General features: G+C 33.7%; 1 protein-coding gene across 1 annotated transcript; it reads left to right on the top strand.

Moving 5' to 3' along the window:
- Window positions 1-120: 120 nt before the first annotated feature.
- Window positions 121-15,259, top strand: LOC110097656 (ras-related protein RABC2a). Its single transcript, XM_028699548.1, has 7 exons — window positions 121-226; window positions 319-579; window positions 2,085-2,153; window positions 2,316-2,381; window positions 4,681-4,802; window positions 13,795-13,923; window positions 14,874-15,259. The coding sequence occupies exons 2-7, from the start codon at window positions 441-443 to the stop codon at window positions 14,982-14,984; spliced, it is 636 nt and encodes a 211-aa protein (XP_028555381.1). The 5' UTR covers window positions 121-226; window positions 319-440; the 3' UTR covers window positions 14,985-15,259.
- Window positions 15,260-17,530: the final 2,271 nt, after the last annotated feature.

Below are 17,530 nucleotides of genomic sequence, written 5' to 3' on the forward strand. Positions count from 1 at the left end.
TAAATTATTTTAAAATAAAAAATATCTGAATACAAATTTATTTCTAATGAATATATTTTATATTTATAATATTATTTAAATTTATTATGTTCGCGGTTTTAATATCTTTTGACAAAAAAAAAAAAAAAAACAAAGAGGATTTACACAATAAACATTCTCCAACTTGTTTCTTCCTGCGTCGTCCTCACAGGCGAGAGCACGAAGATGCCGACGCGTTGCATTTTAGGTCCCTAAATCATTAATGATCTCCTCATTTATTATTAATTCATAGTCTTCCTATATTTTGCTGTATTCTCAGCACCGCTGTATCTCCTCCAGCTCTTCCTTTCTCCTCTCCGCCTACCAACCCCCAGAGTGCGAGTGAAGATACAGAAAGTGAAGGAGCAGCGACAGAGAAAGAGGAGATTTTGCGCCGCCCTAAGATCGGAAATTGATGCCGGATGGGTTCGTCATCGGGCTTCGGCAGTGGCTATGATTACTCTTTCAAGATCCTCATCATCGGGGATTCTGGAGTGGGGAAGAGTAGTCTGCTCGTCAGCTTTATCTCCAACCATGTGGATGATTTAACCCCCACAATCGGTACATCTATCTTCTTATTCAGTGGTGACTTCTTTGAATCAGTTGCGACTGGAAATAGTGGATTCTGTTGGGGTTTGGGGATTCTGAGTTTGAGATTGCTATTATTAATGGCTCGGGTTTGGTTTAATTGACATTTTTTAACTTTTTGTGAGAGAGGAAGGCGGTTGGTTGAATGTTTGGCATTCGTCTTTTCAATTATTGACAGTTTAGTGGGCGATGTAAGTCGGTAAATTGCTGCGTTACTCGTAATTTACTGGGGTTTTTGGGGCTATGTCATAATTGGTGAGTAGGCTGATGATTATGGCTTCTTTAATGAATAATTGGATATTTATAGGGCTTTGTTTCGTAGCTCAAGGTTAGTTCAAAGCATTGATTGGAAAGAAAGGCAGAGATGATTGATTTTATCTCTATCTGCCAGTTCGTGAACAGTATTCCAAGTGTGAAAGTTGTGGGGGAAAAAGAAGATATTTTGAATGCCATAATGAAGGAGCAAAATTGGGAGATTGGAAGGACTTGTTATTTGTTGATGAGATCGGTATCTCCATCGTACATAGTCAATGTTAATCATTTGACTTTCTGAAGGCATGACTCATTTTTGTTGTCCATTTTCTTTTAATAGCTACGGGGCCTTTTCATTGAGGTTTCAGATTTTGTACGAGAATTTATGGCTCAGCAAACCAACTTAATAGCTAGTTATGTGAATCTACTTATTTTTTCTGTAAGGGATAGCTAGTTATGTGCATGTTTTATGGGTTTTGAGATTGTAAGCTATGAAGGTCATGTTCTTAATCGCATTAAGGTTCTTTTTTGATGAAGTTATCATCTTGGTTTGAAGAGAATTGTTTCTAAAATCGCCGTTAATTTTGTTTTCATCATGCAGAATTTGTAAGCTGCTATTGTTTTTGGTTACCTTGTGGAAAAAAAAAAAAAACCCTCTGTAGATGTATTGAGTAGTGTAGATGAAATAGATAGGGCTCTTAATACTATAAAATGATTATATGTAATTTATGATCCTCATAGTGAGGATCTTAATTATCCCAGATAGTTAGGATGAAGGGGGTCTACTGTTGCTGCTATTAATATTAACTACGACGCTTCATTTATACAAGAGATTATTACATTCAGAGTCCGGACCGAAGCTTTGTCTGGTTTTTGTGAGTGTGCATAGTGGTGAACAGTAATTGTGCTTTTACTATGTACACTCACACAAACATAAAAATCTCTCCATTTATACGAGAAGATTAATAATGATTTCAAATGATTCTCTTTCTATTTTTCATCTGTGGTGTGTCACTTGTGCATGTATCCGTGTAGCATAGAATCTTGATTTCGTTGCTGGATTTTAGATTCAGCAGCCTATAGCTTTTTGTTCTAGATCTAGATTATGGATGCTCTTTAAGATTATAATAGCGTTTTTGTATTTTGACTTCCAAAGAGATGACTTTGGTTTTAGCTCTTATATTCTTATTTTCAGATTGTCAATTACTTTTTAATTTCTTTACCAGGTGTGGATTTTAAAATTAAACATCTTACAGTTGGTGGCAAGAAATTGAAGCTTACGATATGGGACACAGGTAATGTGGTGCTTTGAAGTCTATATATTACTCCTAGTGCTTTATTTTTTCTTTGCCAATTGTTTTTTAACTCATTTATCCGTTAAAAGTATTGGATTTTATTTATATGATTCCCATTAGCCTAATTCCTGTTGTTCTTCGTCTTTCAAATATAATCTGCAGCTGGGCAGGAGAAGTTCAGGACGCTAACTAGTTCCTATTTCAGAAATGCTCAAGGAATTATTCTAGGTATGACATCACTTTAATCTGATTAAATGAAGAGGTCTCATTCTGATTCATTTCTTGTCAACTTTTTTTTATTGAAAAGTTGAGAATAAAGCTTGTATTTTTTGCGTAATTTGATAATTAGGTTGGGAATTAGTGAATGAAGGAAGTAAAATGTTAGTTCTGTAAATGGACAAGATTTAGATATTACATGGGACATTGTCTTAAAAATTATATGCTGGATGTGAAACCTGAAGGAATATGTGAACAGTGGTTCTTCAAAATTAGAATGGGAAGAGAGGTGAGTAGACAATGAGAGATTTTATAATTGAATTTTATTCCCTTATTATGTGTAAAATAGATTAAAAGATTTGTACAAACAACTATATGAATAATTGTCTAGGAAAGAGACAAATTTAAAAATCAGTCTTTAGTTTTTGAATCTTGAATTAACTAGATAAAATAAATGGAATGTATCTGCTTACGGAATGCTACATTGCTATAGATGGAAATGATATGGTTCCCGTTGCAAGCAGGGGATTCTTTTCCGCGAGCAGCAGTGCCTGGACCGGCTGGGAGGAGGGGGGTGGACACAGGAGAGGGGGAGTCGGGTATGGAGGTGGGGTCCAACAACAAATTAATACACTACAATATGAGAGGGTCAATTAGGAAAGAAATTTCCTAATTGAAATTCAAATAAGGGGAGGGAAATTTATTAGGAAGGTTGCTGATTTAGAAGGGAAGATTATGAGGGTTTATTTAAAGCTAAGATTAGGGTTTTCTTTTTTCTTATTTCAGAATTTTGTGTGCTTGTTTGCTGTCCAATAGTTGGTGAGGGATCCTAGCGGCGTCTAGGATTTGGAGAGAAGATCATGCTCTCGAAAGAGGATCATTGTATCTTGCTTTTGTTCTTACTTCATTGTTATCAATAAAAGAAACTACTATTTTGTTGTTGAATTTCTCTTAATCATTGGCTGTTTTTGATGCCAAGGTGTATCAGGAAAGTATTCACACTAAATCACCTAAATCTGAATTGATTGAAGAAGCGAGACTTTCTGCTAGGTCCCGCCAGGAGTGGGGCTCCGGAAGTGTAGTAATGCAAGAAGAAAAACAACGAAATGAAAGTTTAGCAGCTATTTTGCCGCTCATGAAAATGAAAGAAAATCTCCTCGGATTGTTGGATTGTTATACATGGAAAGTTATTGTCTGCACATTATTGAATTTTTGTAGACCGAAAGTTGTTGGCCGTGAATTCAAGATATTTCAACACTCATGATCGTCGACTTCGGTTTACAAAAATTCAATAATGTGTAGCAAAGAGCTTGATCCCTTAACCAAGGAAATCGTAGGCTTTTGATTGTTCAGCGTAAGCTTCATAAATTTACTTATTTTTTCTTGTTTGCTGTAATATTCAAATGATTAGGATGTTAAACATCGAATGCAATGCAAGCAGACTTTAAAGACTATCATGTACAAAGTGAGAGAGAGAGAGAGAGAGATTCATAATCTATATGAGTTTTATACTTTTATGGGACTAGGATATAATTGAGAATATATTTGAAACAAACATAGACTGCACTTGTAAAGTGATTATGCATAGATGGCGAGAATCAATTTAATGAATAAAAAACTAAAAGTACACTTCAAGAAGTTTTACTTTTAATCAAAGGCCTATGATTCAAAGCATTATTTTTTCCCATAAGATTTCATATATTTTAATTATTTATATAAACAAATCGCCAAATAATTTTAAAATTCAACTGCATTGAAACCTGTACCGACAAAAATCAGCATATGATTAAGAACAAAGGAGAACCATAACAATAAAATGCAGTTCTTGAGAGTGGTTGAAACAAGCATCTAACTTGCGTTATGGCTGTGACTATTTTATCATGAATTAAAAACCATCAAGCGTAAGAATTTCAGGGTTCAGCAATTAAAACAACGAACTGACAAGTATTTAGTCATTTGTTTTTGGTCATCAGAAACTTTTGGAGAATGGTACATAAAATTCCAATTCTAAACATTTGAATTATGATATTTGAGTGGCATTCTTCGTTTCTTTTTTCTTGTAATATTAGGGCATTTTGTTCTAATCAATAAGTTTATAGAATATCCAATATTTAATGTGCATGGAATACGACGTATTTCCATTTTGACATCATAGACTGCTTGATTGGTGCGATTGTATTTCTATTGGAAATACACTTTATCTGTTCTCTTTCTTCCTTTTATCTATACCTGTATTTTTTTTTTCTCCATTAAATTTTTTTTGGCACTTTTGATACTTAAGAAGGTCTAACTTTTTTTCATTTCACTTTAGTTTATGACGTGACTCAAAGAGAAACTTTCACCAACTTATTTGAAGTATGGGCAAAAGAAGTAGAACTCTATTCCACCAATCAAGATTGTATCAAAATGCTTGTCGCAAATAAAGTGGATAAGGTATGATATGTGGTCTTCATTATCAAAATGCTCATCATTTGAATGAAAAAAAAAAAAAGTTGTGATTTGTGCATTCCAATTTTTCTATGCAAGGCCTAAAACTCCAAAATTTTACCTGGAAGTCCATAAGAGCCTAGTTATTATACTAATACGTATTGCCCTAGAATAGTTCAGGGACGCATGAATCTATTTTCCTTTTACTTTTTATCTCCCTTTTGACCTTCAAAGTCTTGTCCGAGTTGTGCATGAGAAGGAACATGTGTTCATTCTTCTCCTTCTCATATCAAAAAATATGATATTTAGTGGTTTGATAGAAAAATGGCTATTAGATACCACCTTTTGCACACTTTCTCCAACTGCATTCCCCTAATATAATATGATCTAATGGTTAGTTTTGATGAATATCTGCGTGCATGCATTTAGAATGATGGAATACAACACAAAAGAAGTATTTTTCATTGATATATTCCACAGACAGTACAAATACAACTATTCTAAATATATTGATGGAAAAGGGCTAGGATAGGGATATCTGATAATACTAGAAAAAATAACAATAGGAATCCGAGAAAGATTGGTGGGTAGAACTGTAGAAGGATGGTGAAATTGGTGAAAACAACTCTGGTAATACTCTCCCGCAAGATCGATTATAGATATTCTTAACAACCATCTTGGATAATAGCGAGGATAGGGAGGCAAAAGCAAATAGCTTGTTAAACATGTCGGCGAGTTGAAGATTGGAGCTAATGGGCATGAGTTTGATAAAGCCAATTGTCATTGTTTTGGATAAATTGATAATTTATTTCGATGCACTTGGTGTGCTCATAAAAGGTGCAATTGGTGGCGATTTAGATGGTAGTTTGGTTGTCATAAAAAATGAGCATAGGAGAATGGGCCTCAACATGGAAATTACGTAGTAGTTGGGTGAGCCAAACTAATTTGTTGATGATGGTGCTGCAATGCTTTATGGTGCTGAATGTTGGCCATTAAAAAAGAAGCATAATACTAAGTTGAGTATTGCAGAGATGAGGATGCTTACGTGGATGAGTGACTTTACCCTTAGAGATAGGATACAAAATGAGCATATACGTGATAATGTTGGCGTTGAACGTCAATATCAAGACAACATCAGACTTCATTGTTGAGATGATTTTAAAATATTAATGATGTGACGACATTAGAGAGATGACATTATGCATTGTTGTGAAACCCTAGTTGTAACCCGCTAGAGAGCAATGAAAATGAGAATGTTTTGGGAATGAGATGTTGAGTACGAGCGATTGATTTGGGCTTGTGAAGAGAAAATAAGAAATTCAATTTTTTATTTTTTTAATAAATAAAAATTTGAATTACAAGAAATTGTATTAAAAAATTTTATAAAATGTTTAAGGCTCTTGTGTCTAATTTATTTTTAATATATATATTTTTAATTGGACAAGTCTTTGGTGTGTCTGCACGTGTCGGGGTGTATCGAACGCTTGTCTTATCCGATACGTGTCGAGCACTGCATACCTCCTTGAGAAGTGTTTGTGCATCATAGATGGTAGAGGATTGGGTAATGGAAGCCATTTCATTCTTGGATTAGTCGTCTTATTTAAAGCTAGGAGGATAATCATGCAATTTGTAACACTCATCTTTTGTGTGGCCTTGATTTTTACAATGGTTATAATGGGTCTGATCTTTCTATATGCTCGGTCTGTGAAGGTGGTGTGGTTTTTGATGGCAAAAGCCATCTCATCGATTCCATTGCCATTGGACAATTGCTGTCCAAGATTGCACTAACGTTTTCTTGTGACAGTAAATCTTGTTTATGGAATGAATCCGTAAGGAGATTTTGGCCACAGTAAATCTTGTTTATGTAATGAATCCGTAAGGAGATTTTGGCCACGAACTTGAGTGAAGATGGGTAGGCATTAGCAAGATGATCTAAAAGCTCCATAAAACTCTTCCATAAATTAAAAGGTTTATTAAATAAGGAGAAAGAGTTGTCTTTTCCACTAAAATTTGTTAGGAAAGTTCTTGCTGCATTGATAATAATGTATAGTTTCTTTTACAAATGTGATAAATAAGGAGGTTTGAGCCAAATGTTGTTGTTATGGAGAGTCCACTACCGAGTGATGTTGGGGATGATGATGAAGAAGAGTAAACACCACAATGACGAAACAAGCAAGAAAGTAAACGTAGCGGAAAAGTAAATGACATTGGGATTTAACGTGGAGAAACTCAAAATAGGGAAAAAATCACAGTTTCACACCACGTCAAGAAATCCACTATGAAAATTGGGAGAAAAAAGTACAAATCTCTCTTCTCTCTCACTCTCTCCTTGCTTCTCTTCTCACATCCACCGTTCTCAATCTCTCTACTATCAAAATACAAGAAAAAGCCAAGTAAAATAACCCCAAGGAACGCAAGCCTTCAGAAAAACGAGAAAGAAAACCATCTAGTTTGTTTCACAGCGCTGCGGCGACCAAATCTCTGTCTTGATCTACTACAACGCCATTTCTATATCACTGTGGCGCTCTGCTCTTTGCCGTTCAGCTCAGGGCGCTCGAGCACACGTGGCCAAGGCTTTGTACGGAAGAATTTTTTTCCCAAGACCACCATCAATCTTGATCTGCTTCAATATACCTGCACCCAAACCCAAGCATAGGGTAAACCCCTTGCACCCCTCAATGTATATGACAAGCTTTGATGTCCGAGACAATAAAATAACCAGATTGATCGACACAATCAAATTTTACGCATAAGTGAATGTGTTCTTAAAGTAAAATTTCAATACGCATAAGTGAGTGTGTTTAATCCCATTACACGTGACATAATGTACTCCATCTGATGCTGCAGGGTGTTGCTTGACCCATCCTCAAATAGTTTCCACATGAACATATAAGCAAGTTACGTTGGTAGTTATTTAGCTCTTTCCATAGTGTCTTTATTTTGTTGAAATATAACGTGACAGTTGAGAGTTCACAAAAAAGTTCGGAATTTTTTGGGCAATATTCTGTTGGAATCAATCTATGAGATCAATCCATATTTCTTGTGCCATGATCTGAGTACAAGATGCTAGCGGAGATCTCCTTGGATTCTGAATTCAGTGTCCTGGAGATTACTACACTTGTTTAGCACCAGGTTGTTTATGGATTTATGGACGAATCCTTGCTTGTTTTTGATTGAGAGTGCTCTGAATATGGCTAGACTTAAAAAGACAGTTATCTCTAGTGAGGGTGATTATGCATGCTTTTATGTGAATGATAATGTGGTTAGCCATTTATTTCATCCTTATTATTTATGCCGTTAAAACCTATCATTAAAATTATATCTATTTTCTTTTTATATTTCAAGGACGAGCCACTCTATAAGAAAATAATCTGTGAGCAACTAACATATATTTATATGTACATATAAGGATATGCATATCAGGAAAAGTACAAACCACGCGTAAAGAATAATCCTAGAACATTTATTTCTTATTTTTGTGTTTAATATAGTTTTCAAATTTATTTTAGTTTTATTTTATTTAATCAAATTATCTTATTTTGAGTTAGATGATATGAGTTTTTAATTGAAATTAATTTGATTTTATTGTTTAAAGATAGTTATATAAATAAGGGTGAATGATTGCTATTTTGATTATGATTGAATTATAAATAAAATTTAATAGATTTCCTCCCTATTCTCTCGACTCTCCTCTCCATCTCTCTTCTAGTTTCTCTTTCTTTCATAGATTCTATCTCATGGAAAATAGGATTCCCATTGATCTCTCCCTACATCATTTTGTTCTCTCGTTAATCGTAATAATACAATTGTTACTATAAATATTCATATGATATTCCTTTATCTTATAAAGAATATGAATGCCATCAATATATATTATAATGGTTATTTATGTGATCATCTCATATATTACAATTCAAAATCATATTATCAAGATGGTAAATAACATTATTAAGATGAAGAGAAGTCGATCAATATATCATGATATTCTTAAATATATATATATATATATATATTAAATGTAGGAGTTATTCCACAAGCTTCAAGATTGCTACCTACTTCCTCACTTAAAAAAAAACATTGAATTTCTTTAACCACTTTTGCTATTTAATGTGACCATGGGATATCTATAGTACCATTCACAGGAAAATGTATGATGGTGTCTAGCTTTGAAGCTTCCATCTTGTACATCCTATGTCTACATATCACTCGTTGAAGAGTTTAAGAGATATAATAAAGTGGTTCCACCGTCTCCACCATGGAAACTAATCTTCCATGGAAAGTGCTTATGCATAACTCTTTAAGACAAGAGTTTTGTCCCAAAGTAATTGACATAGTATAAGAAATGCATAAAAATAATTTTAGATTATTTATAGAATATTTTTTTAGTATTTTGTACTATTTAGAATTTTATAATAATTTCATTTTATTTATATTAGGATTAGTTTTATTTTAGATTAGATTATTTAGATGATATGATTTTTTAGTTATGATGCATACTAGGTAATTGGGTGAGAAGGGAAATATTGGAAAAAGGAAGAATAAGAGGAATTCAATTGCATTAAATCGTTAATGTTATCCTCATATAGCCCAAAGGCACACTTTATATAGAATAGGGTTTTCAATATATAATAGAAATAGTTGAAAGTATTATGACAACATATTATGTATCCCTATCATGTATTTAACAAGCAAAACAATAGGAAAATGTGTAAAAATTGAATGGAGATATTATTGGATTTAAATGGGAAAGAATCTTACATCATTCACCTTGGTCGAAAGAAACTTTTTGCCCGAAGATTTGAAATGTGATGGTCATGATGGTGATGGAAGCAGAGTTGGATTATGCACCTCTCAAGATACACTCAGAAGTAGATAGGTGCTATAGTCTAGTGGTCCACATAAATGAGAATCCAATGAAGTGTTTGTGATTGATCATCAACCTATGGAGATTTTGTGGGCTTAGGAATTGAACTTTGATATATATCATGATTTATATTAATAACATAGGCAAGGATGTTATGATAGTATGGTCGTAACTATGGTGGTTGTATGAAGTCAACTTGTACGAGGAAACATGAAAAATACAATGAACTAAGTTGCATCCTACACAATAGTCTTAACACTTGTTGGAGAATTTAGTCATCTCCATGCATGAGATTACTATGCTTGAGCACCTATATGACAATTCGGTGGTGGAAGCAATGGAGAAAAATTCAATCAGTGGTCGAGTGGGCAATAGCATAGGCAATGGAAAGAAAAATTCAATCAGTGGTCGAGTGGGCAATAGCATAGGAGGAGGATGATCAATGATAATGGAATGCTTTTTAAGACTCGGGATTAACATCTATCTCTTCCATACTTTGTTAAACTTTGGCTCAAACCTAACCTCATTTGGTAGATTGACATCTCTTATTATATCAGGCATTGTCTTATCAAGTACAGAAAATATATCAGTAACTCACTGAAAGTCTATCACAAATACATCATCAAATATGGATACTAATAAAACAATATTTTCATCATAGCACACATTCTTGTGTATCACATGTAAACATCTAGCTTCTCCACTTCTACATTATCGCAATCACTATTCGATAATGGATGGTTTATCTTTGAATTATCTAGTATTTCGAAGGATCCAAATGATTCTTGAGTTCAGGTGCCTTTTGTAATTGTGTTTTTTGCAAAATTTGTTGATTTAGTCTTTTTACGCTTGCTTGCATTGCTAGGCATATAATACCTGATGCTTTCTTTCATATACATGTTGAGAGAGATTTACATGAGGTGCATGCACTAGTGGGAGTAAATGATTGCTAGTATGGTGAAGAACGAGGAGATCTATAATCATCAGTCTCGATTTATGTGTCTTGGGATCGGGGGTGATATGATGGTTGTGCTGATTAGTCATAAGATTTAAATTTAAGAGATCAATTATTGTAAGATGCACCCTCATTTTGATTATGTGGTGATCAATGAGATTGATTAACATAATGATCATATCTAGGATAGTGATCATAAGGTTTATCACAATTCTGATAATAATATAATAACCATAGAGATTGATCAACATAATTATTTTTATGATCTTCAAAATTATAAGATTTTTTTTTTAACAAGCAATTTATTTATTCAAGTAATATAATGAGCTTCATTATCATTTTGAGAAATTTTTTCAATTTGCTGCCATCAATCATATTGATATATTTTTATATGTTCAAGACATAGGCTACTTAAAAATTTAGTTATGGGTTCCAAGTGATGGTGAGGTTTTTTTCAGGATCAAAGTAAGGAGTATCTGATGCATGTCTAAGAGATCTTCCATGATTAGGTGAGTAATAATCATTTTAAAGCAAGGATTATATGAATATTTTTCATTACAGTAAGATTTTGATGACATGAGGTTTAAGAAGGATGTTGGGATTTAAGAAAATGTATTTGAGTTAATGAAGGATTAATTAACTTACATTTATGGAAGGGGATTTTATTATAGATAGAAGTTATTATTCCCAATTTGGTGGTCTACACTTTCCAAACAAGAAGCATGAAGCTTGTGGATGAATGCAAGGTGACAGGACCTATGGTTTTAGGGTGCAAACATGCAAAAATGATGGCTTGTAACTTATGTGAAGCATAATGGTGGGTTATTGTCTAGTGATAGAGATTCTTGACAGGCTTAGTGTTGCATGCGGTGAGGAACCAAAGCATTAAGGGTAATACAGTCGGGTTTTGTTAGAGAAGAATGTGAGGGGTAGTGATAGACATGTCATATGCAAGTAAGCCAAGGATTGACATGAGGGGCTTGATGAGGTTATAGACGGAGGAATAAATGCATGCTATAGAAAAGGTGTGGTACAATGATAGGTGGGGATGGATGCATTATTTGGATCAGTGTTCCATTTTAAAATGGTTAATAGGTTCACATAGGTGCGAAGACAGTGTGGTGGGCTATTGATGTTAAACCCTAACCCAATATAACCCCTTCACAATAATGAATTAGATCGAGTCGAGGTGCAACATACAAGAAGAACATCAATGCAATCATTTAATATAACAAATTTATCACTTTCATGACAATGCCCTTTTGAAAACCATGACCAATTGGGTACGATTGTTGGTTCCAAATTTGTTTGTGGATGATAATCGGACTTACTGATATGTTCTAAGCGGGTTAGAGTTAAAAAATCAAGTGAGAGAAGCTAGTGGGTATGTCAAGTAAGTAGAAAGCTCTAATATTTCTGAAGTAATTTATACAATATGAAGTGTAAAACATGCCTCTTTACCCCTTATTTATAGAATTAAGAGGGGTGTGGGCTCTGAAAATTCGCGTCCCAGCCTCTTCGCGATCCTTTCTTTTTTGTTTGTTGATGAGGAGAGTTTTAACGAGTTTAGGTTCCGGGTAAATTTTCAGAAGGCATATTGGTTTTTAAATAAAACATTAACCAGAGATTTTGCCCTCATTTTACGAGAACTTTATGAGTCAAGAATTTAGAGCCAGTGTAATTTAGTTATACCATTTGGCCGTAGTTGTCTTTTGGTCCCTGACATCAATCTATGTTCATTGCACTATAGAAGATGTTGGATTTAAATTTGTTCATAAGATAATATTCGACTTTACTAATAAGTTCTTAGCAGATTAGAATTAGAGAATCAAGTGAGAGAAGCTAGTGGGTATGGAAAGTAAGTAGGAAGTTCTAATATCTTTGTAACTAATCGTCACAGCATGAAGTCTAAAATATGCCTCTTTGCCCAGGAAATTATACACTTAAAATAAATAAAAAAAAGTAAATGATATGACTAATATAAGCTGACATATACAAGTAGACTAGCTTGATGATGTACATGTGATCCCCTATGTTTGATGCGGCCCTCTTCCTCTCAGGCAGATATCTTGGGTGAGTCTTTGGAGGCCAGCCTTGGGATAAAGTCTTCGGGGACGAGTGCCTTGGATGAGTCATTGGAGGTGAGTGTTTGGGGGTAAGTCTTTAGGACCCTGACATATAGAATGAGTTTCTGAATGCGAGTTTCTAGGAAGAGAGATGAGTCCTTTGGGTGGAAGTGACTGTGAGCTAGGGACACGTTTAGACAATGAATTTGTAATCTTGGGTTTTATAGGTGTGTGTTTCTTTTAGTTTAATTATGGATATTTATGAATGGCAAATGGCCTTGATTAAAAACAAGTGTTGATGGAGAGACGATTTTTCCTATGGTGAGTGCCCTCAAGGTGAAGGTCTACTAGGATGATTCTTTTGGAGTAGCCCATTGAGAATGAGCGCATCTTCGGTCGAATGCTCTAGGGGCGAGCTCTTATGCCGCGGGCTATTATGGCTTGGCTTAAACTAATTGAGATGATATATGTATACTTGTAAACTTAATTTGCTTAGCTTAATTAAGGTCGTAAGTTTGTAAATTTTTACTCAAGTCAAGCTCTTCGATTTTTAATTAAGGCACTCTAGCTTGGATAAATAAGGAGAAAAATAACATAATATTTATACAATTTAGCTAAGTTTTAATAAAAAAAAAAACATACATAAATAGAGTGAGGCACGCCTCAGCCAAGATTGTAAGCCTCATAAAAAAAGCTCGAGGCATTTTTCACTAGAATTGTGATGAGGCAGTCCTCAAGATGAGCCTCATATTGCACAATTTTAAACAATGCTTGAATATCGACGGTGGGCTGGAACTTGATCATTTTTTTGCTTGAGTTAAAATCTTCAATGTTGAATTAAGGCAGTTCTATGCCCCTTGCAGCCCTTGCACGCGAAAAAAGAAAAAAAGAAAAAAAAAAAGAACCTCACCCGAAAAGAAGAAATCGCAACAAGTTCACTTAAATATCCTTGTTTGTGCTTTTGATAACTTCTGTCTTCTTTATTTTTTCTATATTCTCATAGCTAATGTTTTCTGAATTCAATTAACCTTTTGGATTTACTTCATAGGCTAATTTCAAAGATTCAGCGCTCATGTTTCTATCATCCTAACCATATCAGTTAAATTTTATCAGGAGAGTGAAAGGGTGGTAACAAAAGAAGAAGGCATTGCCTTTGCCAAAGAATATGGATGCGTTTTTCTTGAATGCAGTGCCAAAACAAGAGCAAATGTGGAGAAATGTTTCAACGAACTCGCACATAAGGTATACGCTAAACATAGACCCATCAGTCTGTATCAATACATGTGAAAACTAACGTTGACATTTTATCATTTCATCTATGATAGTTTACTTAATGGCCAATAATTCTGCTCGCAGTATAATTTAGATTGTGCAATTTTTTTTTCATGTTCCAACGCTTGCATTTCAAATCTATCAATTAATTTATCCTCTTAATTGAGAATTGTTATTCTATCTATCAAATCTGTTGGTATAATATTCAACCTCAAAAGTAGCTTCTTTTCAATGTAACTGAAAAGCAGCATGCAATGATTACAATGATAATAGTAGAAGTTATCTTCACCATTAAGAAACATAGTACTATGGATCTATCCATATTTCAACTGGAACAAATAATGTCATTGTGATCATTTCCTGCTCTTATCAGACGTTTGGCAACGGAAACAGCTTATTAGCTTGTACAGAAGCTTGATTTTTCCCATGCAACATTACACTTATGTGACAATCCCCTTGGATGTTGCTCAAAAAGTAAGAATGTGATGATACTATCTCAAACATTTTTGCCATCTTATCAAATTATCCGACCAAGACCTTTTGCATGCAGTTGGATGTTTATGGCTTCGTTTGGGACGGCTTTCGTACTTTTTGTAAAGATATTTTTCAGTTAAAAATCTATTGAAAGTAGGGAAAATGCAATGGACTAAACCTATGCTGTCCCAAACGAAGCCTATATTTCAAATTTCATAATGTTAAGCAGCTATAAATACTTGTTTCAACCATTTTATTCAAAAATTTCATTTGGGACGGCTTTCTTAATGCTTTGTAAAGCTACTTTTTAGTACAAAAATCTTTTGAAAGTTGGGAAAAAGCAGTAGTCTAAACCTATTCTGTCCCAAACGAAGCCTATGTTTCAAATTTCATAATGTTAAGCAGCTATAAATACTTGTTTCAACCATTTTCCCCTAAAATATCAGATTTTGGAGGTGCCAAGTCTACTTGAGGAAGGCTCTACTGTAGTAAAAAATACCATCTTGAAACAGAAACAAGAGAGACAAGCAAGCGCAGGTGGCGGTTGCTGCTCTTAACTTGAGAGGATTTGCAGCCAGTCGACTTGAGCTGTTTTATCTCTTTCAATGTCGACCATCAATTGTCGCTTGGTGAATTCTGTAAATGGTTTGTATCTGTTAGTTCATTGTTTCATTTTTGTGCATATTAACTTGCTTCTGTTCCCCCTATAGAGAAGCAGGCATGGTGATTAGTTTCTGTAAATTCAAATAATTCTAATTGGTTGATTGTGCTTCTGTTGTGATGATTGTATTTTCTTTCACCATTGATGGTTTGAAGATTTTTCATTGCAAAACTTGTGAATTGTATCATTTATTGATTGAGAATTTTGATATGTTTCGGCATGAAAATGATCAATCACTTTCTTTGAAAGAAGTATCATTTATTCATTAGGAAGACTTATTGGATCTTCCTATAACCTTCAATGAACCTTCAGATAACATGCGAAGTAGGCATATTCTCTGCTTCTTATAAATTTTTTTGGAGAGGATTTTGGTCATGCATAAAATATATAGTTTGAGACATAAATTTTGAACAGTTATTTTCTCTAAGATGACTGTCAAGATCTTGTTTGCCAAATACAAGTAAAAAACTGAGAGAAATTTCTCATCCATTTATATCTTATTTTCTTCTACTATAAAAATATTAGATGTTATGACACCGTAAACTAACCTAATATATTTATTAGGGGGGAAATTATCAAGCGCGGAGTTCCGGTGTAATTCTGTGTGAACTCCAATGAAATCATGACACGTGAATTGTACATGTGGATTTTTAATATATATTTATATTTATTTTTTTCTTCCTAGCTCAATGACTAGACCTAGCCCATAAGTGATGTTTTGACTTTTTGTAGGCCTTAACCATTCCGTTGAAATTTAAGGTTTAAGGTTGACGCTCATTTTAAGAAATAAACTCCCCAATATGCGGAATAAAACTTTTGATATATGTTAAGAAAGGAAAAAAAATGAGGAATAGCCTATGAATATGAAGATTGGTTTACAGGAGGATGTTGCATGCTGCGAGAAGATGACATGTTCACAAGATGTGGAGACTGAAAGACGGTATGCAAACACCCAGGAAGACTTGAAGGTAACAAAACTGCAACCAACAATGAAGAATTTACGGTATGAAACGGAAAGTAATTTCGATAGAGGTGCTATAGGTTTCAACTTATCGGTAAATTTTAAACTTCTCTCCAGTTTTACTGTGTTTCCTATAAATGTGTAGCTATTAGAGTTTATAAACATACTATTTATCTATGTTTCCTCTAATGATTTTTTTTTTCTAATTTGTTGGTAAAATTTTAACAAAGGAAGTTTTATTTTAATGTTGTTTGTTTCGTTTACACACAATGTGTATAAGCTATGTATTGACATTGTACAAGCTTTGTATTGACTGTGTACAAGTTTGTATATAGTCAATTCAAGCTATGTATTGACTGTGTACAAGCTTGCACAGATTGTGTATTAGTTCTCCTTATACACACCTTGTGATGTGTTTCCTCTTCTTAACATTTTGTACCCTTCTACACAGGATGTGTACAAAGATGAGAAAAAGGTATACGAGTTGTACTGCATGTATGCCTGTAATGTTAATTTTAGTGTTCGTAAGGATCATTACAATTACTAGTCAAATTCCAGAAAGATAAAATGCAAGGACTTTGTATGTTTAAAATCTGATTTCAAGAAGGATTTTGATTTAAATTCTCAAACAAATTTTCAAAAATCAAAGACTAGAATGGGTTGTATAGATATGATTAGGTTTACAGTGGATGAAGATGAATGTTGGAAGGTGCAAAAATTTATTAAAAGCTAGAATAATGAATTGGCTAGATCAGAAGATCGACACCTATTTAGATCATGTAGAAACATGGGTGATGAGAAAGCATTAGTTCTTAAATCAATGACAGAAGCCTGTATAAGAACTGTTGATGCATTTTCCTACCTTACGGATGAAGTTTGAGGTATCAAGAATGTTGAATTCTATAAGAGGGATGCATACAACAAAGATTGAATATGGGGATACTAATTATTTGATTCAATTATTTAAAGATCGTCAGGTTGATGATAATATGTTCGCATTGGACATCCAAATTGATGAATTTGACATATTATTAAATCTTTTTTGGGTTGATGCGATAGGTATGATAGAGTATGACTATTTTTGAAATATTGTAATTTTTTATACTAACTATATGCTTGATAAATATAATTTAGTTTGTGCATCATTTATTGGAGTTAATAATCATTATCAGAGAAAATGATAGAATTATTTACGCGGTTGTTTTTGAATATTTATACAAATAATGAGTAATAAATATATAATTATAATATTTACTTATCAAGACAACCATTAAAGTTGCATTATCTTGCACATGCCATAGATTATGCCAATGGCACATCTCTAAAAATATTATATCAAAAATTTGTTGCTTTAAAAACAATGATAAAGTCAGATGATTCTTTTATAAGTGTTTGAGCAAAAGTGACCCTAATGATGAGATCAAAAAAATATGAGTTGAAATGATCAAAGAAGAGAGCCTCCATAGCAATGGTTAGTTGGA

The sequence above is a fragment of the Dendrobium catenatum genome, unplaced genomic scaffold (assembly GCF_001605985.2).
Source record: "Dendrobium catenatum unplaced genomic scaffold, ASM160598v2 fragScaff_scaffold_1338, whole genome shotgun sequence".
Lineage (NCBI taxonomy): Eukaryota > Viridiplantae > Streptophyta > Magnoliopsida > Asparagales > Orchidaceae > Dendrobium > Dendrobium catenatum.